General features: G+C 49.3%; 3 protein-coding genes across 3 annotated transcripts; 1 reads left to right on the top strand and 2 right to left on the bottom strand.

The window, feature by feature from the left end:
* Positions 1–1,752: 1,752 nt before the first annotated feature.
* On the bottom strand, positions 1,753–2,139 carry LOC121107950 (olfactory receptor 14I1-like; the record flags this gene model as incomplete). The annotated part of the gene is made up of 1 exon (XM_040654556.1): positions 1,753–2,139. A coding segment is annotated over one exon (387 nt), but the record flags the coding sequence as incomplete, so codon positions are not given.
* Positions 2,140–10,637: 8,498 nt separating this feature from the next.
* Positions 10,638–11,242, top strand: LOC112530803 (olfactory receptor 14J1-like; the record flags this gene model as incomplete). Its single annotated transcript, XM_025145321.2, has 1 exon — positions 10,638–11,242. A coding segment is annotated over one exon (561 nt), but the record flags the coding sequence as incomplete, so codon positions are not given.
* A 13,997-nt stretch (positions 11,243–25,239) lies between these two features.
* On the bottom strand, positions 25,240–26,181 carry LOC121108030 (olfactory receptor 14J1-like). The gene has a single exon (XM_040654687.1). The coding sequence runs from the start codon at positions 26,179–26,181 to the stop codon at positions 25,240–25,242; it is 942 nt and encodes a 313-aa protein (XP_040510621.1).
* Between the last annotated feature and the right edge of the window lie 1,766 nt (positions 26,182–27,947).

Here is a 27,947-nt window from a genome sequence, read left to right on the forward strand (position 1 = left end):
GCCCTGAGCCTTCAGGCACTGCCATGAGGAGATCTCCGCTAACGATAGACTTGCTGTGGTGGAAACGACCTGCATGACAGAAGTGCCCACTGAGTGTCCTTGCTTGTGTTTGCCGCCACACAGCAGCACTGCCACCAAGCCTCAGGAGCTGCAAGGCTAAGGGGCTATGGGATTGAGGTTCAGCTCAACACCACCACACCACTAAATTCTGTCTCTCAATGCAACACTGAGTCTTCTCTAGGACAGTTTCTCACCACTGTTGGCTGTTCCATTCCTGAGACACAAGTTGCACCTCACTCAGGAAGGAGAGGGACACAAAGCTCTGCAGGAGAACCTGCACCGCCTGCCATGCAGCTCTGCGCTACCCCAGAGTCACATCTCCTACCTACAAATTCATGCTTCAGAATGTCTCCTGAGAGTCCTGGGAAACTTTTCCTGGGCTCTCATGCGTACTGCAGCTACCCCAGGGCATGCTGGAGGCAGTGCCCACCTCTGTGTGGCAAATGAAAGAAGCACTGAAGGAAGACTTTAGGTAAAATTTTTAAGCCTTTGAGATGAGAACCCATATCCAAGACCCTTTCCTCTTCAGGGTCTCACAGAGATTGAGGAAGAGGGAATCTGACAACCAATGTGCAAACCAGGTGCTGCTGCTGGCCTGCCAGAGGCACTGACAGATGTGAACCTGAAAGCACAGATCGCAGCCAAGAGCCAAGGGATGGCCCGTCAGCTATTGCAGGCTGTAGTCACCGCACAGTTCGACTAACAGCAGTATGCTTCCTGCTGGATTGTGGATTTCTGAGTGCAACTGACCGCAGTAGCTCCAGAAATGTCTCACAAGAAGAATGGCAGACAAAGTCATTGCATGTCCTTTGTTCTGTTAAGATTCACAGAGCCTGGTTCCATATGTACAGAGTGTATGGGTCACACTGCACACGTACGAGCTGAATAGGAATTGATAGGGGTGATGACATTTCAGTGAAAAGCATTCAAGCAGTTGAAAAGTTGAAATATGGGGAAAAAAAGAAAAAAAAATGTTTAATATATTTTTCTTAACAGAACAAAACAAACAGAACCAAAAAAAAAAAAAAAGAAAAAAAGAAAAAAAAGAAAAAGAAAAAGAAAACACCACACAATCCAAAATAAGATTTCTTGTTTCTATAAAAATCTGCATTACAAGTCCTATATAGATAAAGATGGGCAGTTCATTGCTTTCAAAAGACGTTTGGTCATCAGTTTCCACAGAGCATCCTTGAGCTCCTGGTTCCTCATGCTGTAGATGAGGGGGTTCAGTGCTGGAGGCACCACAGAGTACAGAAATGAAACCACCAGATCCACAGAGGGGGAGGAGACAGAGTGGGGCTTCAAATAGGCAACCATACCAGTGCTGAGAAACAGGGAGACCACGGCCAGGTGAGGGAGGCTTGTGGAGAAGGCTCTGTGCTATCCCTGCTCAGAGGGTATCCTCAGCACAGCCCTGAAGATCTGCACATAGGAGAAGACAATGAAAGCAAAACACCCAAATAAGACAAGAACAAAAGCCATGATAAGCCCAGCTTCCCTGAGGTAGGCATATGAGCAGGCGAGCTTGAGGATGTGGGGGATTTCACAGAAGAACTGATCCACAGCATTGCCCTGGCACAGAGGCAGGGAAAATGTATTGGCAGTGTGCAGTAGGGAATAGAGAAGCCCAGTGCTCCAGGCAGCTGCTGCCATGGTGGCACAAGATCTGCTGCCCAGCAGGGTTCCATAGTGCAGGGGCTTGCAGATGGCAACATAGCGGTCATAGGACATGATGGTGAGAATGGAATATTCTGCTGAGAAGAAGAAGAGAAAGAAGAAGACCTGTGCAGCACATCCTGCGTAGGAGATGTGCCTGGTGTGCCAGAGGGCATTGGCCATGGCTTTGGGGAGAGTGGTGGAGATGCAGCCCAGGTCGAGGAGGGCAAGGTTGAGGAGGAAGAAGTACATGGGGGTGTGCAGGAGGTGGTCGCAGGCTACGGCTGTGCTGATGAGGCCGTTGCCCAGGAGGGCAGCCAGGTAGATGCCCAGCAAGAGCCAGAAGTGCAGGAGCTGCAGCTGCCGCGTGTCTGCCAACGCCAGGAGGAGGAACTCGCTGATGGAGCTGCTGTTGGGCATCTGCGGTTCCTGGGCATGGAGTCCTGTTCAGAGTGCAGAAGATAATGATGAGTCGATAACATTCTCAGAGACACTCCTCCTGCAGCACTTTGAAAATGCATTTAACTCCATAGCATGAGTTTATTTTCACGAGCTTCAGAATCATGTAAGAAGTAGAAACTTAAGGAGCATTTAGTTTCCTCTCATTTCCTAATCATATCCCAGGCTCCTGGATATTTTTATCGCAGGAGCTGTTTCCACATCTCTTTTCTTTACCCCAACTGCTCTTAGGGCCCCTAACACTAACTTCTATGTACTTCAACTTGTTAGAGAAATCTGTTTGATTGGAGGCTAAGTACATTATTCATGACTGCAGATAATGACAATAATTTTAGCTCTTGCTGTCCTTTGGGGGAGGAGAGGCTGAAAGAACATGAGGAGATTGTTCATATAACAGCAGACTGAGAAAGGTACAATTCAGGGTACTCAGAGATGTGTTCATAGTTTCTTGCTCTCTTCAGATTTCTGCCTCCAATCCTTTTCCCTTCTCTTAGGGTATAAAAGAAAAATCCCTGCCCTGTCTCTCCTCTTGCAAAGAGGAGCAAACACCTTTGGAAACACCCTATGGTGCACTGTAGCTGTGATCCCCCTGCCCCAGGCAGCAGCTGTGGCAGCAGAAGGCCCCTGCCCTGCCCTGCCGGGGGGCTCCTTCCCCCCACACGTCTCCCCGCAGCGCCCTGGGCAGCTCCCCGGGCAGGCTGAGTGCTGAGCCTGGCAGGCGGCAGAGTCCCTGCCCTGGCACACAGCCCCTGGGGCACAGCAGGGACCCTGCTCTGCACCACAGCCCTGGGCACCCGGCTGCACTCCCGGCTGCACAGCCTGCAGCCGTCCTGGGGCACGCAGCCCTCAGGGCTGTGCTCTGTCGCTGCAGCACAGAAGCCCTCAGCTGGAGCAGTTCCTTCTCCATGATTAGCAAGAATGGTATGTCTTCTGGCCGATCTCCTATGGGTTGTCTCAAATTCAGTGATCGCCCAATAAAAGCAGCTGCATTGCCTGTAGCAAGACTTACCTTGCCAAGAGCTGTGAGCAGTCCTCCTGCAGTGAGCTCATAGGCTGTTCACACCCCATACATCCTGTAATCTCTCCGTCCTTTCTCTTCTATCTTCATGCCATCTGCAGAACATTCCCCCAGCCCTGCTGTTCTGTGCAGAAGAGCTGCTCCTGGACACAGCTGTCTCACTGCAGCGCTGCCCACTTGTAGGTGTTCCCTGTGTCCCAGGAGCTCAGCCCAGATCAGCAGCAGAGGATGTCATTTTCATCCTCTCCTCTCATCTCCCCTGAGATGTCCCTGGGTCTCCATGGCCAACAGCTCCTGAAAGACAACAGCATCATGTCTATGCTTTGAAATCTTCTGAATTAACCACCAAATATCCAGCGGACAGTCAGCAATTCCAGACATATGGTTAGTCGTACCAGAGAGTGTTTGCTGACACAAAAAAGGCACATGGAGAAGGACAGGGAGGAGTGGACTTCCCGTGTGCATGGCAGTTGTCCATGCAGCTGCAAATGCAGCTCAAGGCCATCAGGAAAGCCATGCCCTACGAGTGCCCGTGCTTCTTGGACAACCTTGAGCCCCACAGTGGAGCTTATGCCTTTATGCCACCATCTGAATACAAAAATCAAAGATGAGCTATCTTGCCAGTCTATGTTCAATGGTGCTTTCCAATTAGGGTGTTTTCTTATGTGTTCTTACACTATTAGAACAGCAGCACATGCAGAGCTAGAAATGTTTGTACAGTTGCAGGCCTGAGCTCTTGTTTGTACCACGGGGACACGGTTTAATGGCTTCCACAACTGAACTGAAGCACAAGGGGGATACAGAGTCTTTACGATGGATGTGTGAGGAGACAAGGAAGGGCAAATGCCCTCTGTGAAAGTGCACTGAGCTCTGCCTGGGGATGGCAGAGCAGCCAGGTTTGAATGAATGGAAATGGCAAACAGAGGAGACCAACAGTGTCCATTCCTGGCTTCCTGATCAGGAAGAACATGTGGAAGATGTTCTCCACAGACAGATGGGAACGGTAGACCTGGTCAGCTGGCAGTAATGCAGAGACTTTGTCCAGTGTACCTGTTGAGATGAGTTTAGGAATGTTGGAGGTCAACTGCAATTGAATGTGCCCAGGCATATCACAGACAAGAAGGGCTTGTAGAAATATGTAAGCTACAAAAGGAAGGCTATGGAGAATGTGGGCCCAGAGTAGAATGGGACAGGGAACCTGGTGAGACAGGACATGGAAAAGACTCTGATACTCCTTTCCTTCCTGCCCTTGCTGTTAATCAGTTGGCCTGGGCTTCTTGGAATCCTAGGTGCCAGAGACAGGTGGGAAACGTTGGTTCAATGCACGTGTGCCCTGAGTAAAAGAGGAGGTGATCAGGGAATACCTAAAAAAAGGGATTTCAACTTGGAAGAAAGTGACAGGAGTCACAGAATCCTTGAATGAGTTGGGTTGGAAGGACATTAAAGACCATCTAATTCCGACTCCCTTGCTGTGGTCAGGGCTGTCACACGGTAGATCTGGATGCCTTGGGCCCTTGACATCTTGAACATCTCCAGGGATGGGGCAGCCACAACTTCTCTGGGCTACCTGTTCCACACCCGTCCTGCACCTCACATCATGATCTACAAAATGTAAGGAATGCCTTCCCAACATCAAATGTAAATCTCTCTTTTAGTTTATTATCATTCATCCTTTACCTTTTACCATATTCAGAAATGATGTGAAGAGTCACTCTCCTCCTTTTTTATATGAAGAAACCATGTCTGGAAGATGGAGGAAAGGCATTATCCAGAGTGGTGCCTCCAGGAGAAGAAAGATGTCAGCAAATGGGAGTGGATTTTGATAAGTTCCCACAAGCTGATTCGGTTTGGAGCACTTCCCTGTGAGGAGAGACAAACAGAGGTGTTCTTTTTGAAGCTGCAAGTCTGGAAGATGTTTATGTCAACAAAATTGAAACACAGAATTGAAGACAAAGATAGAAAACAATGAAAATGCGATAACACACTACTCAAATTCTGATATTCTCAGATGTCCACTTTCTTTTTAAATTGAAAACAGTGGTGTTTGAGGGGATTTTGTATCTACTTTTTTTTTTTTATTTCCCTGAAAAATGAAAGTGTTTTCCAGAACTGTGTTTGCAGGACACAGCAACTGCTCTACCCTGCTGCATATTTCATGTCTCTCATCCTCCAGAGGTCTCCAGCTCTCCTAAATTAATGACCATGCTGAAGGGCATGTTTTCAGCAGGCAATACGGACACACACATTCTTCCCACTGCTCTCCACATTTCCCCATCCTCTGCACATTGCTCACTCAAATGCTTCCCAACTGCCTGGCTGACCAGTGACCTTCAGGGAGATTATTGGAACCTGCTCCATCTCTCCAAAGTCTGACGGACTCTTTTCTCAGCTCCTTTACTGTGATTATATCTATCCCTTCCTATCTCTGTCTAACTCATTTCTTCTACAAATATTCTTTGTGAAAGACAAACCCCATTAGGAGCAGCTTGGACAAGGCATGCAGATAATCACTGTGTTTTACTTTTCGTTTAAGTGCATCAAGTTTCTTTCTGTTTGTGGGCAAAAACAAGAACTCTTTCATTGCCCACGTGCAGCTGATTCTCTGAGAAAAGCTAGTGGGAGTTGGTGCAAAGGAGGTTTAACATTGAGCAGGTGACTCCAGAGGAGAAGAGTGATGTGAGGAAAAATGATGCAAGTCCCATGGGGCCAATGGCAGTAGAAATGGGGTGGGGAAGTTGAGGAGGACATTTGTCCACAACAGTGACAGAGCAGAGCTCATTATGAGACATCCTGGATCAGTATCAACTGCCAAGTGCTGCTTTAGCTTCTTGTTTAAACACAACCATAAATAAATAAATAAATATGGAGACTACTTAAGTGCCCATCGTAATCTTGTTCTTTAAGCTTTCTCCAGATACCTTTTCATTTTGTTGTGCAATTTCTGAACACCTGAAGAAGAGGACAGGAAGGCACAAGGCACAGGAGGGCTCCTTACGCTGTAATGTGCCCATGGGGGCATTTGCTGCTGAGTCCATCAACCTCCAGTGCAGAGAGAAGATGGCACAAAGTGCTCAAGAAGACCAAGTCAGAAGGAACAGAGAAGTTTCTTGGAGTATTAATGGGCCCCACGGAGGGCCACTAACAAGCAAGCTTCCCCAGGGACTTGTTAGAGCAGATAATTGGAAGCCATGGTTACAGGCAGGCAAAGGCACTGGGATGGTGGCTGTGATGCTGAGAAAAGCCTCCTTTGTGTTATGAAGCAGAAAGGCCAAGCCCTGATCCCCAGACCCTTGGCAGGGAGATCCTGTCCCTCATGCTGGCTCAGGGCCCTTCCTGGGGCAGTGGGATGGAGGTTTGTATGAGGTCAAATGAAAGACAAGGGGACAGCAGCTCCCAGGTTGTGCATGGGGTGCAAGGATGCCATGAGGCCCAAGTCCCATGTGGGCAGTGTGTCTCATCCCAGGATGTGGGATGTGAGAAGGGCCCAGCCTGAACTAGCAGTCAATCCCAAGGAAACTTCAGATCTCTCAGTTCTAGAGTCCTCCTTTGATCACTACCCAACAGTTGTATGTCCTTTATGTTCTATGGTGCCCAGAAGTGCACCAAGGGCTCCAGGTGAGGCTGCAGCAGTGCAGAGCAAAGAGGGACAATCCCTTCCCTCACCCAGCCTGCAGTGCCGTGCGCAATGCACCCCAGGGGATGGTTGGCCTTCCTGGCTGCCTGGGCACACTGCTGACTCACGCCCAATTTGTTGTTGACCAGGACCCCCAGTTCCTTTCAGTGGCACTGCTCTCCAGTGTCCCATCCCCCAGTCAGTGTGTATGTCCAGGGCTGCCCCTGTGCAGGTGCAGAATCAGGCACTTGTTCTTGTTATACCTCATGTGGTTGGTGCTTGCCCAGTTCTCTGTCTTGTCCACAGCACTGTGCAAGGCCTCTCCACCCTCAGTGGAGGCAATAGCACCTCCCAGTTCAATATCATCAGCATACTTGCTCAAAACAACTTTTAGTCCTGCATGCACATCATTGATGAAAACATCAAAGAGAAATGGTCCTCAAATGGAGCCCTGGGGAACCCTGCTTGTGACCATCTGCCAGCTTGATGGAGCACTTCTGGTGTAAGCCTTTGGGCCCCATCCACTGGCCAAATGCTCACTGACAACACTGTGTTTCTGTCTAACCCTATGCAGGACATTCTGTCCAGAAGTATTCTCTGAGGAACAGTATCAAAAGCTCTACTGAAATCCAAAACGACAACATCAGTTTGCTTCCCTTGTTCATCTAAATGGATGACCTCTTCATCAAAGGACATTAAGTTCAATAGGATTTTCTACTCATGGACTTGTATTGGCTTTGACCAAGGACAGAATTGTCTTTCCGGTGTTTTCAATAGCTTTCATCATCATTTTTTTTTTTTTTTTCCCATAATTTTACCATGTACTGAAGTGAGACTGACAGGTTCATAATTGCCTAGCTCATCTTTCTTGCTCTTCTTTCAAACTGGAACAATGTTTGCCAGCTTCCTGTCATCAGGAAATTGGCATGACCCTATAAGTTTCTGATGCCATTCAAATGAGTCACACACAGACACCTCATTGTGCACATCTGAACTCAACTAAGAGGACTTCTGGCTCCCATGGACCTCTGGGGAACAGAACCACATTTCAGTCCCAGGGTTTCCATCAGCGGATGAGATGCCCAGTCTTAGGGTTAGGATGAGATGGTCTGATAGTAACAGGAGAAAGGGAAATGGCTTTAAAGTACGGATGGGAGATTTAGTTAAGATTTTTGGAAGAAATTTTCTACTCAAAGGAAGTGGAACAGGTTGCCCAAAGATATTCTGTGTGCCCCATCCCGAGAGGCATTCAAGGTCAGGATGGATGGGATCCTGGGCCTGATCTGATGGTTGGTGCCCTGCCCATGCCTGGGGGCTTGGAACTAGGTGCTATTTAAAGTCTCCTCCAACCTAAGCCATTAGATGATCCTGTAATGTTATGCCTGCGCTGCCTCAGCTCTATCACTGAGCAGAACAGGGGAAGTCAACCCCACCCTGTCCTTGTCTGTTTGTCATTTTTGTTATGGAACATGAACAGAGGTTTCCAGATTTGGCATTTGGTCCTCTCATGGTCCTCTTTTGTTAGGAGCATCCATGTTTTTGGAATCCTCTGGACGTGTTGATTAATGGATCTGACTTTGAAGTGCATTCTGCAGTGATGACTGTGCTGTCTTGCCGGAGCTGTCAGCTCATGAGGACCATGGATATCTCCAGGGAGGGCTGTGGGGAGAAGGAAATCACCTCCTCTGCTGCTGAGCTGTGCAGGGCTCCTGAGACACAGGGAGCTCATACAAGTGGGCAGTGCTGCAGAGAGACAGTTGTGCCTAGGAGCAGCTTCTGAGCACCACACAGCAGGGCTGGGGCCATGACCATCAGGAGATGGGGAGGAGAGAAGCAAGAGAGCTTAGATATTGTGTGGCACAATAGCAAGCTGAGAGCTCACTGGAGGTGCATTTCTCACTATCCTTGAAAAGGTAAGTCTTTTGCTCCAGGCAATGAGTCTGATTTTCCTGGAGGGATCACTAACTCTGGGACATCCCATTACATATCTGGCTGAAGGAGCTCCATGTTTCTTTACTGTGGAGAAAGGCCTGCTCCAGCTGAGGGCTTTGGTGCTTAATTGTCAGAGCACAGCCCTGAGGGCTGCGTGTCCCAGGATGGCTGCAGGCTGTGCAGCCGGGGGTGCAGCCGGGTGCCCAGGGCTGTGGTGCAGAGCAGGGTCCCTGCTGTGCCCCAGGGGCTGTGTGCGGGGGCAGGGACTCTGCCGCCTGCCAGGCTCAGCACTCAGCCTGCCCGGGGAGCTGCACCACTGGGGACTTTCCACAGTGAAGGCTTAAGGAGGGATTTTCCGCCATGTTTTCTGCTTCCTACTTCTAGTGGAGGGTAACAATGTAGAGTGTTTGAGTCCATCAATTGAGAATCTTCAAGTACATTCAGTCTCTTTACTTTCTGAAAGCAGATATTTACTTTGCTGAAGTCATTGAGGTACTCTTTTGTTCCCTTTTCACCTGCAAACATGAACATGCACTTAGGTAATGCTCTGTAGACAGGATGGGTTCTGAACAGCAAATAGGAATGCAGCCAGAGCTCCAACAGAGCAGAGCAGCATCTCCCCAGGCACGTGTCCATCGCCCTCTGCAGTGCACAGGGGCTGAGAGTGACTGCCTGGGGCTGTGGGCAATGTAGTCTGTGAGGCTGGGAAGGAGTTTGCTTTCCCTTAATAAGATGCCACCACTGGCACACATCTCCTTGAAGTGTCCCTGAGAGCTGTGAGCTGACCTCTAGGGTGCCAATTTTTCCCACAGGATCGAGATCAATATGCAGGGATGAAGGGGAGAGATGCTATATGCAAGGAAATGCTCTGGGGTTGGTGAAATGAATTGTAGGTGTCGTTTTCTAGATGTGTGGTGATAAGACCTTCCTCAGGACCCCTGAGAAAGGGTGAGCGTTCCATGATGGACAGTGGTTTCCACTGCTCTCAGCAGGGTCTGCATTCTTTTCAAGGTAACGTGGGAGGGCATTCTCCCTTAGTCTCCAACATCTGCAAGTTCAGAGTGTGTGGAAACAAGCCCAACCAGCTCCCCTTACCCTGCACTAAGCAGCAGTGCTGCACTACAGCTCAGGATTTCTGACTTCATTTGAACACACCTTGGCTGTGGTGAGTGGGAACAGACTGCGCAGGAAAAAAACATCATTAAAACTTTTCTTTTCAACACCCATATTTCTGGCATTGGTAGTGCAGATGCTGACAAGCATTTCTGTATTAGAAGGGATTTCATCGTACAAATTCTGGACAGAACATCACCACAGCACCACCACGTTCCCATGTACACACAGGGACAAGGCAGCTTCCCTGAGAAAAAGCGCAGAGGTGCTCATGGCAAAATCAACTGCGTAAAATGTAGCTCACATCACTGATAGCAATGAACATTACCCACATGGAATGCCTTGTCACTAACTTTCCTACTTCTTGGACAGTTTCTTGTGACCACAGGTCCTGGGGCCCAGAAGTACCAGATGCCCAACAGCAGCTCCATCAGCGAGTTCCTCCTCCTGGCGCTGGCAGACACGCGGCAGCTGCAGCTCCTGCACTTCTGGCTCTTGCTGGGCATCTACCTGGCTGCCCTCCTGGGCAACGGCCTCATCAGCACAGCCGTAGCCTGCGACCACCACCTGCACACCCCCATGTACTTCTTCCTCCTCAACCTCGCCCTCCTCGACCTGGGCTGCATCTCCACCACTCTCCCCAAAGCCATGGCCAATGCCCTCTGGCACACCAGGCACATCTCCTACGCAGGATGTGCTGCACAGGTTTTTTTGGTTTTGTTTTTGTTTTCAACAGAATATTATCTTCTCACGGTCATGGCCTATGACCGCTACGTTGCCATCTGCAAGCCCCTGCACTACGGGACCCTGCTGGGCAGCAGAGCTTGTGCCACCATGGCAGCAGCTGCCTGGGGCTCTGGGGTCCTTAATTCCCTGCTGCACACTTCCAATACTTTTTCACTGCCTCTCTGCCATGGCAATGCTGTGGATCAGTTCTTCTGTGAAATCCCCCAGATCCTCAAGCTCTCCTGCTCACAGTCCTACCTCAAGGAAATTTCACTTCTTGTATTTAGTATATCTTTAGCATCTGGGTGTTTTGTTTTCATTCTTTTCTCCTATGTGCAGGTTTTCAGGGCTGTGCTGAGGATGCCCTCTGAGCAGGGACGGCACAAAGCCTTCTCCACGTGCCTCCCTCACCTGGCTGTGGTCTCCCTCTTTGTCAGCACTGCCACATTTGCCTACCTGAAGCCCCCATCACTTTCCTCCCCATCCCTGGACCTGGTGGTGGCAGTGTTATACACGGTGGTGCCTCCAGTCATGAACCCCATCATCTACAGCATGAGGAACCAGGAGATCAAGCAAGCTCTCAGGAAACTCTTTGGACATATATTGCTACGGCATCAGTAAAATGGAAAACTCAGACTGCCTTTATTTCTTCTCTTTTGCCCTCACTCCCTCTTTGTTGTTCCTATGGTAATTTTACTTCCAATAAAGCAATACTGTTCATCACATTTCTTCTTTATTTCTACCTTTGTCTTCTGTCTTGCAGTCCTAATGGACAAAAGTAAATCAGATAAAGAAATCATCAGAATATCATTTATCTCAGCTCCCACCTCCTCTGGATCCCAGAGAGCAGCCCTGCACACAGGAGGGGTGCAGGAACCAAGAGCCCAACTGCCACACGGAGCTGCAGCCCTGCTGTCTGTGGGGCTGTCCTTCACCTCCTGGTGGCCGCTCCCTCTCTGCTGCCTTTCAGTTGTGCTGCTGCTGCTTCCCTGGAGCCACGGCCATGGGCAGCAGCAGGACGGGGTCTTTTCAGTGCTGCTCTCTTTGCAGCACCACGCTGTTCTCCTTTCTCCTTGCAGTTGTGTCAGCCCTCAGGTCCTGCGTTACGTAGCAGACCGAGGAGAATCACTTTTCCTGAGGTGTGCCTGGAATTGTCTCAAAGGCTTGGAAGAGCATTGCCATGTCAACAGACTGAAGGCTGGAGACTTGGGGGAGGAGAGTCCTGTGAAAAATGAGATGGCCTTGCTCCGTCCAAAACATTCTGATTGTGCTGTAAGAGGTTCTGACAGCAAACTTGTTTTTTGATGGACTTGCTTTTTCCCAACTCACTCACAACCCTGAATGGTACACCTGTAAACCTATGTGAGAAACACGCTCAAGTCAACAGTTTCTAATCAGGCCAAGATCTCTGGGAAGAGCAGTCTATCCATTATTGCAGTATCCATTATTGCACACACCCTCTACTGACAAGGGAGAAATTGCACAACTAGTCAGTGAAATCCATCCCATTGTATACCCTGGGTCCGACGCAGGTAAAACCTCTCCTGGCACTCATTGGTTGAGCGTCTCAGGCTCACAACCTTCCAACGCTGTTGCTACCTGACATTTCCATACAGTGTCTGTTACCAATCCTTTGTTTTTTAGGTGTGTTCTGTACTTTGTATGGCGCTAGGAGGACAATATTATCAACAGTCTGCCCACTAGTTCTGTCCTGTACCGGACTCTTCCCTGCCCTATGTTATTACCTTACCTAGTATTGCCTGTGCCAATTCTACCCAGGTCCGAACACCCCAGTCTCAACCTTGCTCGGTTCAGCAGCTTTCTTTGTGACTGGGAATTTCCACTGCAAAAACACCATCTACCTCTCACATGGTTTTACTCACCGTTTACTTCATGACACTTTACACCGGGTTTATTCACACCTTACTTCAGGATGTACTCACACTTTATTCCAGGTTTACTCGGACCTTGATTCAAGTTTATTCCAGGTTTACTCCATGTTTACTCTTATTTTTCTCTTGGTTTTACTCACTCCATACTCCAGGTGTACTCTCACCTTGCTTCATGTTTTATTCACACTTTACTCCAGAATTACTCACACTTTACTCCAGGTTTACTCACACTTCCGTGATTAGTCACACTTTTCTCCGTATTTTTCTCACTCTTTTCTCTGGGTTACTCAAACTCACACTTTGGGTTCATTCATGCATTACTCAAGCTTTCTTCTTAGCTTTTTCCAGGTATTACACACACTGTTCACTGGGTGTACTCACACTCTGTTCCAGGTGTACTCACAACTTCTTTCAGGTTTTACTCACACTTTACTCTGGGTTTACTCACACTTTAGGCCTGTCTTACTTTGACATTTCTATGGGTTTTACGCACAAATTGCACTGGCTGTAGTCACACTCTATTTGAGATATACTCACACCTTATTCTGGGTTTTACTCATGCTTCACTGAAGGTTTACTCACTCATTATATAAGGTTTACTCACACTTTATGTTTACTCACACTGTCCTCCGGGTTTACTCACGCTTTACTTCAGGTTTACTTATACTTTGCAGAGTGTTTACTCACACTTTACTCTAGGTCTACTTAGTGTTTTACTCTCTCTCTACTCCAGCTTTACTCACACTTTACTCCAGGCTTACCCAAACTTTATTTTGGATTTTACTCAAACATTATTTTTTGTTTCCTCGCACTTTCCTCTGGGTTTACTCTTTCTTTTCTCTGGGTTCACTCACTTTTTACTCCATTTTACTCTGCTGCTTATTTAGGTTCTTACTCACACTTGACTCCAGGTTCACACACACTTGACTCCAGTTTTACTCACAGTTTACTCTGAGGGTGCCCTACATTATTCAGCATTTTACTTGACATTTACTCCAGGTTTTACTCACACTTTACTCATGTTTTACTCACACATTACTCTAGGTTTACTCTTACGTTTCTCCTGGATTTTCTAACACTTTATACTGGATTTGCACACACGTTACTCTGGGTTTGGTCACTACTATACTTTGGGTGTGCTCACACTTTACTGTGTATTTTACACACACTGTATTCCATGTTTATTAACACTTTACTCTATGTTTACTACCACTTTACTTCTAGTTTACTCACGCTTTTCTTCAGGTTTACTCAGCGATTACTGTGGGTTTTGTCACAGATTACTCCAGGTTTACTCTTTTCTCCTGCTTTTACTCACACTTTGCTTTGGTTTCACTCACATGTTGCATTGGTATTCAAACTTTTCTCTGGCTTTTACTCACCATTTACTCCAGGTTTATTCACTCTTTACTTCCAGCTTACTCAAAGTTTACTCTGGGTTTTTCTCACACTGTACCAATGTTTTACTCATACTTCACTCTCTCTTTACTCAGGGTTTGCACACACTTTAATCCACGTTTTATCTCACTTAAATCTATGTCTTCCCATACTTAACTCCAAGTGTCCCCACACTTTACTCTTGATCTACACACACTTTGCCACATTTAGACATACTCTACACCGGGTGTACTCATACCTTTCTCTGGGTTTTACTCACACTTTAGTCTGAGTTTACTCGCACCTTGCTTTGGGTTATGCACACTTCACCATACTTTACTCATTCTCTTCTAAGGGTGTACTCACACCTTAGTCTGCGTCTTACACTTTACTTTCGGTCTACACACACACTTTACTCTTGGTTTAGTCACACACTACACCAGGTGTACTCACACTTTACTCTGAGTTTATTCACATTTTTCTCTGGGTTTACTCACACTGTTCTCTGAGTTTATTCACACTTTTCTACTGCATTTAAACACCCTTTATTTCAGGTTTACTTGACCTTGCTAAGCCAGGTTCTCGCTGCCGATAACAGATGCTCTTCTACAGACAATTAGCGCAGACAGCGGGTTTCCCATTTTTCCAAATAACATCATTATCTATCTGTAGTAGAATTCCAGGGTCACAGCCTGAACCAATGGGTGGGCTACATGGGTGTGTGGGTGCCTGGAGCAGGGGCGGTGGTCTGGAGCCACCCCTTCTGCCTCTGCAATACTTCCTGTGCAGTCTGAGTCTGCGCGGGTCCCCCTTTTGCCCCTGCCGTGCTCTCCAGTGGTGTGACGGAACGAAACGGGGAGGGTCACATTCCTCAGCTTGTCCCTCTCTCCACACTGTTACCAGGAGGGGTGAGTCAATTCCTTTCTGATATCTTTTCCTCCAGTGCCTTCTTCACAAATATAGGCTCTGTCATTGCCTTCACTTGTCCTACAGTATCCTATCTCTGGAATGCAAGGTAGCAGGCTTGGATCATAAAAACACAAATTAACAGAGAAGCAGTGGGTTACTGAATGGAGTTCTGGACAATGAGACGACCAACCAGAGCCAGCCAAGTGTCCTCCATCCAGACACAAGCCCAAGAAAATAACATGATGACCTTCATCAGAAAGACCACCGAGAGATATGCATGTGTAAAAGAGCATGTGTAAAAGACTTGGGCTGGACGGAGAGGAGAGGAGGGGGAATGTCAATACTTTTAGGGACTCACAGTAATAAACCAGCCTTTTCTTGGACATCTAATGCATATGTTTGCAGCTTGCTCTTTAAGTATGTGCCTTACTTGCCCTCTGGTATGCAGGTTCGGAGGCATTATCCCCTCTGCATCCGGCATGTGTGCAGTGCTGATTAAGCTGACCTGTGTTATAACTACTCTGTGGCTGTAGAGTTTGATTTCCGCACATCAGTTCCATTCCTCAGTTCAGCGCTCATCAGCCCTACTTGGGAGCACCCGGTCCAGGCACCTTTCCATCAAGCTGAAGAGATCACCGCTCTGCCAGTCCCAAAACAGGACCCCCTAGAAGAAACCTTCCTCATGGTGAGGGGATGTCACAGTCCCTAGTCCAAAGTCCCGGCCCCGGGCTGTTTCCCCACCATGCTCTAATCACTGCCCACGTGGTCTCAGTGCACAGAGCGCAGCACCTCGGGGCACAGCAGAAAGAGGCAGCCGGCAGGGGCACCCTGGAGCTGCCCTAGCGCTGAGCAATGGGCCACAAGGCAGGGATAGATATGTTGAGGTGAGGTCACTTGTGCAAGCAGAACTCACCACCTTGGACCAAACGTGACTAGATGGTGTTTTGGAGGTTATTTCTGTCTCTGGAGGTGACAGACCCGCAGCAGGAACAAGGCTGGCAAAGGGCTTTGGAAGTCATTCTTTCTGTAGTAGCCAGTAGGACAGCCTTGAATTCAGGGCTGAGGTCTGTAACTTTAGGAATGCAGCTCATGGTCATTCCTATGTCTCTGGTAAGCCAGCAGAAGGCATAAAGAACAAGAGGGATAAGAAATTCTAACAAACTGTGGGGAAAGTCAGTGTTGGAAATGATACAGATTCTATAAAGTATTAGTCAAAACCGCAGTGGATTAGGTCTAGGTTCATTTAGTATACTAAAGTGAAAGGGACACTGAGTTCAATAGCTGTTCCAAAGTGTGCATTATAATATATTAATATTAATATTATGCAGAAAAACCTGCATTATATTTGCTACGATTAATGCACAAAATCTGTTGTCATTAGGTTATAAGCAGGGAAAGAATAAAATGCTTTTTTCTCAACCCAGGAATTTTGTAACTGTGTTTTCTCCCGTCCTGTTGAGAGGCAGTGACAGAGCAGCATGGAGGGCACCTGGGAGCCAGGCAAGGTGAGCACAGCACAGCTGGGCACTGAGTTCCAGGGTGATTTTGGGGTCCAAGTCCTACAGCATGAGGGTCCATGTACATTCCCTCCTGCAGGACAGCGCATCCCCACTGACCCACAGGCAGCCCCTGGCAGCTCTGTGCAGGCACTGTGTGGGGCAGCATGCCCCCAGCACAGCCCTGACAGCCCACACTGTCCTTCTGCTCCCTCACCAGCTGGACCCTGCCCAGCCCCAGTGTATCCCACACGGCTCACAGCCAGCCCTGCTCTGGGCTCTGTTGGGCTCTGGGCCTTGATAGGGACCAGGCCGGGCTACCCATTCCCCAGTGCAGGCACTGAGCCCAGTAGGAATATGGAGTGGTCTCATTTCAGCCCTCAGCAGATTACGGTGAAAAGTGCTGCTGGGAACCACTGGTATGAGGTCTGGGGCTGGTGGTAGCTTCCTTGAGCAGTGTCTCCTTTCTGTTCATGCAACAAGAAGCTTTGTTGGATCTGTGCCCTGAGGGACCCTGCTTTGTGGCCCCATGGGCATGGGGTGGTCTCCAGGGCCCCAGGATCACCTCTGACTGCTCCCTCCTCCTGAAGGCTCCCAGAGGATTCAGCCCTGCAGAGCACCCAGAAGAGGGCTCATCCTGTGTATGGTCACAACCAGACCCTGGTGCTCCAGCTGCCCCCAGCACCCACACAGTCTTGTCCAAGGGTGGTATTTGGGGAAGTGCCAAAGTAACGACGGGGGCTGAGGAACAACCACAAGGTCATAGGGTTCCTTGTCATACGAGCATCTGCAGGGAAATGACATGCCCAGGACAGCTCCCACCACTATCTATCCCTCCTCTGACCTCCATGGCCATTCCTGGGTGGCTCTGTGCTGGCCGTGCTGGTCAGGGTGGGAAGCAGACCCAGATGGATGAGGCCGAGTGCTGCTAAACTCCTCCCTGGGAGTCTGTGGGTGTGCAAAGCAAATGGAATGATAAGAGAGCATTTCCAATAGCACTTGGAATGTTCATATATAGCAAGAATGACAGGAATCCCTCCCTTCCATGCAGCGGTATATCCCCACTGCCACAGTGAAGACTGCAGACACCTCATTTCCCTGCAGATTCAGAGACACTACACAGAGGGTACAAGAGTCAGCTCTGATCCACATCAAATATGGGCTCCAGGAGGAAGAGAGCAGGTTGATGCCTCAGCAGACATGCAATGAATCAAAATATCATTGTAACAGCATAAGAACCATTAATAAACATAAAACAACGGCAAAAAAGAGAAATAAAAAAATAGAAATAAATATTATAAATATAGAAGAGCAAAACAGGCCTGCTATGGGATAGTCTGTGACATATTTAGAGAGAGATGAGAAGTTTGTTTTTAATGAAAAGTGTCCATGACATCAATTTCCCCAATGTGTCCTTGAGGTCCGGGTTCCTCATGCCACGGATGAGGGGGTTCACTGCTGGAGGCACCACTGAGTACAGAAATGACACCACCAGGTCCAGGGATGGGGAGGAGATGGAGGGGGGCTTCAGGTTGGCAAATGTGGCAGTGCTGACTAACAGGGAGAGCACGGCCAGGTGAGGGAGGCACGTGGAGAAGGCCTTGTGCCGTCCCTGCTCAGAGGGCATCCTCAGCACGGCCCTGAAGATCTGCACGCAGGTCAGCACAATGAAGGCAAAACACAAGGCAGTAGCCACCTTGCTCAGGATGAGCCCTGAACTGAGTGAACAATCTTTTCCTTCTCTTCAGGCAGAATGTCTCCAGTTTCACCCATCACTTTCATCCTCCCACTGTGTATGAGACCGCAGAGCCTGGCTCTGTATTCTCCATGATCTCCTCACAAGCTCTCACATGCTGCAGTGACGTGCCCACAGCCTTCCCTGGTTTCTGTGCCAGGATACACAGCTGCCTCCTACCTGTTTTTTTGTGTACCAAGACCACCTGCTCCCCCCCCCCCCCCCCCCCTACTGGCTGTGTTGGGTTTCCCATCTGTGACTTACCACTGCGCTGTCCCTGCTCCATACTTGACCAAATCATGCTTGCACTGCACAGGACAGGTGTGTTTGAGGGGGGAAGAGTTTCCCCAGCACAAGTGCCCATGGCAGCCCTGAATGCACCACACTTCCCAGCATTCCTGCTTTACAGATCCAGTGCCGCCCCAGCCATGTCCCATACATGGGTCTGCAGAAGACCCGCTCTACCAACAGGAGCGTGGAGATGGCTTCAGGAAAAAGATCTGCCATCAACATGCAGGCAGTGCTGGAAATGGCTGATGTGAGAGGCTGAGGGTGACAAATGTCCAGAGCAACCCTCCTGGTCCACCCATGTCCCCAAGGATGTAGACAAGGAGGGGAGTATGGAAGTGAAAAGAGAGCAGCAACACAAAGACCACCTCCTGCTGCTGTCTGTGGCCATTGGACCTGGGAAGCAGCAGTCCCATCTCAAACACAGATAAGGGGATGGAACTCCTGGGCAGTGAGGGGCAGCCCCCATGGACAACGAGGCTGCTGCTGCGTGTTGCAGCTGGGTTCCTGGACTCTGCACTACTCCTGCATACGTCAGTCGCTCCTCCACTTTCAGAAATGGTAAAATATGGGAGCAGAGACAGACAAATTTCTGCTGGCTTCTTTATTGTGTGTATCAACAAAGCGCCTTGTTCTACAGGTACATGAGATGAGCGTGTCAAAACACTACAGAAATGTAGCAGGCCAAGAATAACAATTTTGAAATCAAAGTCGTGCCTGTGAAAACAAAAATGAAGACAAATAATAATTAGTGATTGTCCTAATAAATTCAGGGTTACCTTGAGACTCCTGTGAGACTAGTATGCATCTTATGGATGTTGGAGATGTATGTCTTGCTCACTGCAGCCTTGAGCTCCTGGTTCCTCAAACCATAGAGGAGAGGATTCACTGCTGGAGGCACCACTGAGTACAGAAATGAAACCAGCAGGTCCAGGGATGGAGAAGAGATGGAGGGGGGTTTCAGATAGGCAAACATGGCTGTGCTGACAAAGAGGGAGACCACGGCCAGGTGAGGGAGGCACGTGGAGAAGGCTTTGTGCCGTCCCTGCTCAGAGGGCATCCTCAGCACGGCCCTGAAGATCTGCACATAGGACACAACAATGAATACAAAACACCCACAGATTAAAAAAAAACTAAAATAAATAATCCCAACTTCCCTGAGGTAGTCAGATTTTGAGCAGGAGAGCTTGAGGATCTGGGCAATTTCACAGAAGAACTGATCCACAGCATTGCCTTGGCAGAGAGTTAGGGAAAATGCAGTGGCAGTGTGCAGCAGAGCATAGAGAGCCCCAGTGCCCCAGGCAGCTGCTGCCATGGTGGCACAAGCTCTGCTGCCCAGCAGGGTCCCGTAGTGCAGGGGCTTGCAGATGGCAACGTAGCGGTCATAGGACATCACAGTGAGAAGGGAATATTCTGCCGAGATGAAGAAGACAAACAGAAATGTCTGTGCAGCACATCCTGCGTAGGAGATGTGCCTGGTGTGCCAGAGGGCATTGGCCATGGCTTTGGGGAGAGTGGTGGAGATGCAGCCCAGGTCGAGGAGGGCGAGGTTGAGGAGGAAGAAGTACATGGGGGTGTGCAGGCGGTGGTCGCAGGCTACGGCTGTGCTGATGAGGCCGTTGCCCAGGAGGGCAGCCAGGTAGATGCCCAGCAAGAGCCAGAAGTGCAGGAGCTGCAGCTGCCGCGTGTCTGCCAACGCCAGGAGGAGGAACTCGCTGATGGAGCTGCTGTTGGGCATCTGCGGTTCCTGAGCATGGACAAGTTTAGATCATTCTCAGAGTCTCTCCTCTTGCTACACTAGGAAAGTCCATTTAACTCCATAACCATTTATTTTCATCATCTTCAGCATCCTGTAAGAAGTAGAAGCTTATATAGCTCTTACTTTCCTCTCATTTCCTAATCCTATCCCAGCCTCCTGGATATTTTTTTCTTGGGAGCAAATTCCATGTCTCATATCTTTACCCTGTCTGCACTCAGAGCCCTCATCCCTGCCTGTGTGTGCTTAAATTTGTCTTTTGTCAGAGAAATCTGCCTGTTTTCAAGAAAAGTGCATTATTCATGTCTGTAGAGAATGATAATTTCAGCTGGTGCTGTCCTTTGGGAGAGGAGAGGCTGAAAGCACATGAGGAAATTGTTCATATAACCCCAGTTTGAGAGAGGTACAATTCAGGATTCCCAGAGATGCGTTCATATTTCACAGCTTCCTTCGAATTTCAGCCTCCAATCCTTTTCCATTCCCTAAGGATATAAAAGAAAAATCCCTGCTTTGTCTCTCCTCTTGCAAAGTGCTCTTGGAAACACTCTGTGGTGCAGTGTAGCTGTGATCCCCCTGCCCCAGGCAGCAGCTGTTGCAGCAGAAGGCCCCTGCCCTGCCCGGCTGAGGGGCTCCTTCCCCCCACACATCTCCCCGCAGTGCCCTGGGCTGCTCCCCGGGCAGGCTGAGTGCTGAGCCTGGCAGGCGGCAGAGTCCCTGCCCCGGCACACAGCCCCTGGGGCACAGCAGGGACCCTGCTCTGGACAACAAGAATGAGTACCTGCATCTGGACTGGGACTTTTTCCCTGAAAAAGAAACACAGAATGTTTGCAGCCTGATCTGCAATGAGATGACCCAAATTCAGTGATACCTCCAGGAAAATGAGCTGCATTGCCTGCCGCAAGAAACTTACCTTCTTAAAAGATGAGAGCAATGCTCCTCCAGTGAGCTCACAGCCTGCTCACACTGTACACATCCTGTAATCTCTCCGTCCTTTTTGTTATATCCTCATGTCACCTCCAATCATGTCCCTTGCCCTTTTGTGCTGTACAGAGGAGCTGCTCCTGGGCACAGCTCTAAAGAGCTGCCCACTTGTATGGGCTCCCTGTGTCCCAGGAGCCTGGCCCAGCTCAGCAGCAGAGGATGTCATTTTTATCCTTCCCACTCATCTCCCCTGAGATGTCCCTGGGTCTCCATGGCCAACAGCTCCTGAAAGATGACAGCATTGTGACTGTACTTTGAAATCTGCTGTATTAACCAACAAATGTCCAGTGGACAGTGATAAATTACAGACATACAGTTATTCCTACCAGAGAATCTTTGCTGTAACCAAAAGGGCACACAGAGAAGGACAGGGAGGGGTGGACTTCCCCTGGGCAGGGCAGTGATCCAGCTGAGGTACTTGCAGGCATCTCATCCCTAGATGGAAACCCAGGGGCTGAAATGGGATTCAGCTCCCCACGGACCCACAGGAGCTGGGATTCCTCTGGTTCAGTTCAGGTGTGCACAAGGAGTTGCCTGCATGTGAGCTCCTGCTCTGAGTCCTTGGTCCTTCAGCGGGGAGTCAGTTGCTCACACACAGACCCTGGGTGATGACCAAGGTGCCTCAGGCAGCTTCAACTGATGAAACCTCTGTTTTCTATTGGCTCACATGTAAATGGCGTCAGAAGTAGCCAAGTATCATGCCAGTTCCCTGGGCTGTCCAGCACACTCATGTGCAGCAACAAATGCAACACTTGGCCTTCAGGAAAGCCATGGCCCAGTTGCAGGCCTGAGCTCTTGTTTGGACCACAGGGACACGGTTAAATGGCTTCCACAACTGGACGGTCACACAAGGGAAATACAGAGTCTTTACAGAGGATGTGATTTTTTTCGACCCCACTCACGTTCCCTGAGAATTTCCTGGGTCTCCATGGCCAACAGCTCCTGAAAGACAACAGCATCATGACTGCATTTTGTCTTGGATCTGCAAATGATGTCTAGATTGTTGGAATAGCATGACCCTCTTGCCATGGCTTGCTGCATGCACCACTCCCACTTGGCATCACGTTGTAATGCACAGCTGTTGTAGGCTGTGAGGATGTCCAATATGAACAGGTAGTCAACCAGAATGGAACATTCAAGTTCAGAAGTTTCATATCCAAGTCAGAGGCACCATTGCCTCACTGGAAGAGTTTGACTCTGGAGATGTCATGTTTGATGCTAACTCACATGCAGAGGAGCAATTAATGACTCCAAGGATCTCAGCAACTATATGCAGGAAGTGTTCTGAATAGCTATAACCAGAGAGGATACCATCTTCTGAACACCAGAACCATGGTGTGGATGCAAGATCGAGCCAGGGTAAACCCAATGATGCTTTTGATTTGGGATGCTTCCTGGAGTGTCTTTACCTAATGTATTCATCAAAAGGAATAAACAAGACGGAGCAGATTACCTTGAGTGTGACCACGTGGCATGTGCAGGACAGCCAGGGGATCAGGCCCAGCCAACATGGATTCATGAATAACGGGTCCTGCTTGACCTCCCTGCTCCTACTATGACCAGGTGACCTGTCTGGTGCACGAGGGGAAAGCTGTGGATGTGATCTACCTAGACTTTGTCAAAGCCTTTGATTCTGTCTCCCACAGCACTCTCCTGGAGAAGCTGGCAGCCCATGGCTTGGGCAGGTGTTCTCTTTGCTGGGTAAAGAACTGGCTGGATGGCCAGGCCCAGAGGGTGGTGGTGAATGGAGTTAGATCCTGCTGGTGGCCAGTCACGAGTGGTGTTCCTCAGGGGTCAGTACTGGGACCTGCCCTGTTTAATATCCTTACTGATCCAATGGCTGATGACAGCAGGATGAGCTTTAGCAAGACAAAGTGCTGAGTCCTACACTTTGGTCATGATAAGTCCACGCATTGCTAATGGCCTGGGGCAGTGTGGCTGGCCAGCTGCAAGGAGGAAAAGGAGCTGGGTGTGTTAGTGAAGCACAATTGGTTCTAGATGAAACACGCAAAATTTTATCCAAGCTTAAGAAAGTATTTCTTTACTGTAGGCTGCTGATTAGCAGAAGTGGCTGCCCAGAGAGTTACGTTGCCTGTAGGTATTCAAAAGACTTGTAGTGCCACTCTTGGAAATTCAATTCTGCAGCCCTGTGCTCAGGTGGAGGCCTGTGATGAATGGTGTTCCCAGAGGTTCATCTTGGGATTGGTGATCTTCATCATGTTTATGAGTGAAATAGACAGTGGGATAGAGTGTACCCTCAACAAGTCTGATGATGACACCAAGCTGAGGGGTGCAACTGATACAACAGAAGGAACAGATGTCATCCAGAGGGACCCGAAGAAACTTGAAAAGTGGGCGAATGTGAACCTGATGAGATTCAACAAGCCCAAATGCAAGGTGCTGAACATGGGTTGGGGCAATCCCAGATATGTGCACAGGCTGGGAAAAGATCTCACTGAGAGCATCTCTGCGGAGCAGGATTTGGGGGCCCTGATGGACAAAAGGCTGGACATGAGCAAGCAGTGTATGCTTGCAGCCCCAAAGACAAACAGAATCCTGTGCTGCAACCAAGGGGGCTGGCCAGCACGGTGAGGGAGTTGTTTGTCCCACCTGCTCCGACCCCATCACACCCCATATGGATTACTGCATCAAGGCCTGGGGCTCCCAACACAAGAACAATGTGGAGCTGTTGGAGTCCATCTAAGGGGAGATCCACCAAGATGATCAGAAGGACGGAGAGCTTCTCCTATGAAGACAGGCTGAGGCAGCTGTGCTTGTTCAGCTTGGAGAAGAGAGGGCTCTGGGGAGACCTCACTGCGGCCTTCCAGTATTTAAAAAGAGCTCATAGGCAGGAAGGAAATCAACTTCCTGCACAGTACAAATATGGCAGGACAAGGGGGAACAGTTTCTGCTAGAAGAGGAATCATTTAGATTATATATTAGGAGAAAATTCTTTGCTCAGAGGGTGGTAAAGCACTGGAACAAGTTGCCCAGAGATGCTGGACAACAAGGAGGTGCTCAAGGCCAGGCTGGATTTGGCCCTGGACAACCTGATCTAATGGGTGGCAACCTGACCATGGCAGGGCAGTTAGAAGGGATATGTTAGGTTCCTTCCAACCTACCACATTCTATGACTTAATGATTCTGTGATAAGTGCCACCAAGAATGGAGCTCTAGGTCCAGCAGTTGATCACTTACAGATCAGCCTGGGACTCTCAGTCTGTGTCCTCCAATCTGTGGAGAAACCCCGGAAACAAAACAGGAGGGAGCAACTCCTTGGCTGTATGGCTGACGCCAGGATTCTGTCTCTGCCCTGAGCAGCTGTGGGGGATGGAGAAGTCGGTTTGACCGCTTTGAATGCTGACTTGATGATAATGAGGCTCTGGGAAAAAGAAAGAAGGGCTGAGTAACAGGATGTTTTGCATCTAAGCATAAGATAAGTTTGCTGCTGTTATGAAGATTTGTTATGAAACTTGCTTGAATTCTAGCCCATGGATTCTTAGTGGAAATGTACTGAATACATGTGTTAGACTATAAAAAGCTTGCTTGGGAGAATAAAGGAGAATCTTTCACACGAGAAACCTGTGTTGTGTTGCTAGCCTGCGACAAGCAGCCCCTTGTGTTATGGTGGTGGTAGCAGGGAGACAAACTCTGACACATTGGTGCACATTGCCTGTTCCTGCCTGCTACCGCACTGCCACTGTATGCCTCTGGATGCCACTGTATAGACAACAGGACTGCTGTCAATTCATATGAGACCCAAGGGCTACCAGGAGTGTAGAGGTACAGTAGAAAGGCATGGAAGCGGAAAGAGAGCAGCACTCAAAAGACCACACCTTGCCCTTGCCCATTGCCACGGCCCCAGGAATGCAGCAACCGTGACCCGAAGGCAGCGAGGAGCAGAAGCCCACTGAGTAGTGAGGTGCAGCCCGCAAGGAAACTTGGGCTGCTGCTCCATTTGGCGGCTGGGCTCTTGGCCCCTGAATCCCTCCTGCATAAGGGGGTTTCTCTTCCAGCTCTAAAGGAGAAGGGAAGAAAAGTGAGCTGAGAGAAATGAATTTCTGCTGTCCTCTTCATTGTGCTTATGCACATGGGAAGCCCAGTTCTATAGGTACATGAGATGAATTTGTCAAAATAAATAATTAACGAGAAGGTTTAGTATAACTCTATTTAAAACAAAATGCGAGTTTTAGGGAATAACAAACACAACATTTAACAAAATACTGTTTTAATATTTTCTGATATTGCTGGGGATTTCCCATAGTTTCCTCAGGGCATCCCTGAGCTCCTGGTTCCTCATGCTGTAGATGAGAGGATTCACTGTGGGAGGTACCACCGAGTACAGAACTGCCACCACCAGGTCCAGGGAAGGGGAGGAGATGGAGGGGGGCTTCAGGTAGGCAAACATGAGAGTGCTGACAAAGAGGGAGACCACAGACATGTGGGGGAGGCAAATGGAGAAGGCTTTGTGTCGTCCCTGCTCAGAGGGCATCCTCAGCACAGCCCTGAAGATCTGCACGTAGGACACAACAATGAAGACAAAACACCCAAAAATTAAAGAAAGGCTAAAATCAATAATCCCAGCTTCGCTGAGGTAGTCTGATTCTGAGCAGGAGAGCTTGAGGACCTGGGCCATTTCACAGAAGAACTGATTCACAACATTGCCTTGGCAGAGTGGTATAGAAAATGTATTGACAGTGTGCATCAGGGAATAGAGAACCCCAGTGGCCCAGGCAGCTGCTGCCATGGTGGCACAAGCTCTGCTGTCCATCAAGGTCCCGTAGTGCAGGGGCTTGCAGATGGCAACGTAGCGGTCATAGGACATGATGGTGAGAAGGAAAGTCTCTGCAGAAAATAAGAATAATAAAAAGAAGACCTGTGCAGCACATCCTGCGTAGGAGATGTGCCTGGTGTGCCAGAGGGCATTGGCCATGGCTTTGGGGAGAGTGGTGGAGATGCAGCCCAGGTCGAGGAGGGCGAGGTTGAGGAGGAAGAAGTACATGGGGGTGTGCAGGCGGTGGTCGCAGGCTACGGCTGTGCTGATGAGGCCGTTGCCCAGGAGGGCAGCCAGGTAGATGCCCAGCAAGAGCCAGAAGTGCAGGAGCTGCAGCTGCCGCGTGTCTGCCAACGCCAGGAGGAGGAACTCGCTGATGGAGCTGCTGTTGGGCATCTGCAGTTCCTGAGCGTGGAGTCCTGTTCAGAGTGCAGAAGATAATGACGAGTCAAGGCCATTCTCAGAGTCACACCTCCTGGTATACTATGAAACATTTTCTTTCTTTTAGGACAATGTTCATTTAACTCCATTACCTGAAATTAATTTTGTGAACGTCAGAAATCCAGAAGCTGAAGAAGCTTATGGAGCTTTTGCTTACCTCTCGTTTTCTGTTTGTATCCTATCTTCCAGGATATTTTCATCTGCTACCATATCTCATATCTTAATCTGAAGTGAATGTAAAGCCCCCAGCCCCAAACTCTGCACCCTTAAATTTCTGTTAGGGAAAGCTGCCTTTTTGCAGGTAAGTGCATAATTCATGTCTGCAGAAAACAACAACGATTTCAACTGGTTCCATCATTTAAGAAAGCAGAGTCTGAAAGCTCATTCTGTGTGAGTGTTCACAAAACACGTGATTGAAAAAAGTGCATTTCAGGATTCTCAAAGATGCCGACAAAGCCGACAGCCCCTTCTAGAATTCTGCCTTCTCTCCTTTTTACTATGAGAAGGAAAGGGAAAATCCCTGCCTTGTCTCTCTTCTTTGGAAACACCCTATGGTGCAGTGTAGCTGTGATCCCCCTGCCCCAGGCAGCAGCTGTGGCAGCAGAAGGCCCCTGCCCTGCCCTCCCGGGGGCTCCTTCCCCCCACACGTCTCCCCGCAGCGCCCTGGGCAGCTCCCCGGGCAGGCTGAGTGCTGAGCCTGGCAGGCGGCAGAGTCCCTGCCCCGGCACACAGCCCCTGGGGCACAGCAGGGACCCTGCTCTGCACCACAGCCCTGGGCACCCGGCTGCACCCCCGGCTGCACAGCCTGCAGCCGTCCTGGGACACGCAGCCCTCAGGGCTGTGCTCTGACACTGCAGCACAGAAGCCCTCAGCTGGATTAGGTCCTTCCCCACAGTTAGGAAACATTGTGTCTTCAGCCTGATCTGCTATGAGTTGTCTCAAATTCATGATACCTCCAGGAAAAGCAGCTGCATGGCCAGCAGCAAGAGACTTACCTTGTCAAGAGCTGTGAGCAATCCTCCTCCAGTGAGCTCCCTGCCTGCTCACAGCCCATACATCCTGTAATCCCTCTGTTCTTTCTCTTCTCTCCTCATGACACCTGCAGTTCATTCCCTCAGCCCTGCTGTGCTGTGCAGAAGAGCTGCTCATGGGCACAGCTGTCTCTCTGCTGCACTGCCAACTTATATCAGCTCCCTGTATCCCAGAAGTCTGTCCCAGATCAGCAGCAGAGGATGTAATTTTTTCCTCCCCACTCATCTCCCCTGAGTTGTCTCTGGGTCTCCATGGACAACAGCTCCTGAAAGACAACAGCATTGTGACTGTACTTGGAAATCTGCTGCATTAACCACCATATGTCCAGTGGACAGTGACCCCTTTCAGACACATTGTTAGTCATACCAGAGAGTGTTTGCTGTAACCAAAAGGCACACAGAGAAGCACATGGAGGGGTGGACTTCCCCTGGGCAGGGCAGTGATCCAGCTGAGGCAGTGCAGGCATCTCATCCCCAGATGGAAACCCTGGGGCTAGAATGAGATTCAGCTCCCCACGGACCCACAGGAGCTGGGATTCCTCTGGTTCAGTTCAAGTGTGCACAAGGAGTTGCCTGCATGTGAGCTCCTGCTCTGAGTCCTTGGTCCTTCAGCGGGAGTTGCTCACACACAGACCCTGGGTGGTGACCAAGGTGCCTTTGGTGCCCCTGGATGTGTGCTGGTGCTTGTAA

The sequence above is a fragment of the Gallus gallus genome, chromosome 33 (assembly GCF_016699485.2).
Source record: "Gallus gallus isolate bGalGal1 chromosome 33, bGalGal1.mat.broiler.GRCg7b, whole genome shotgun sequence".
NCBI classification, from domain to species: Eukaryota; Metazoa; Chordata; class Aves; order Galliformes; family Phasianidae; genus Gallus; species Gallus gallus.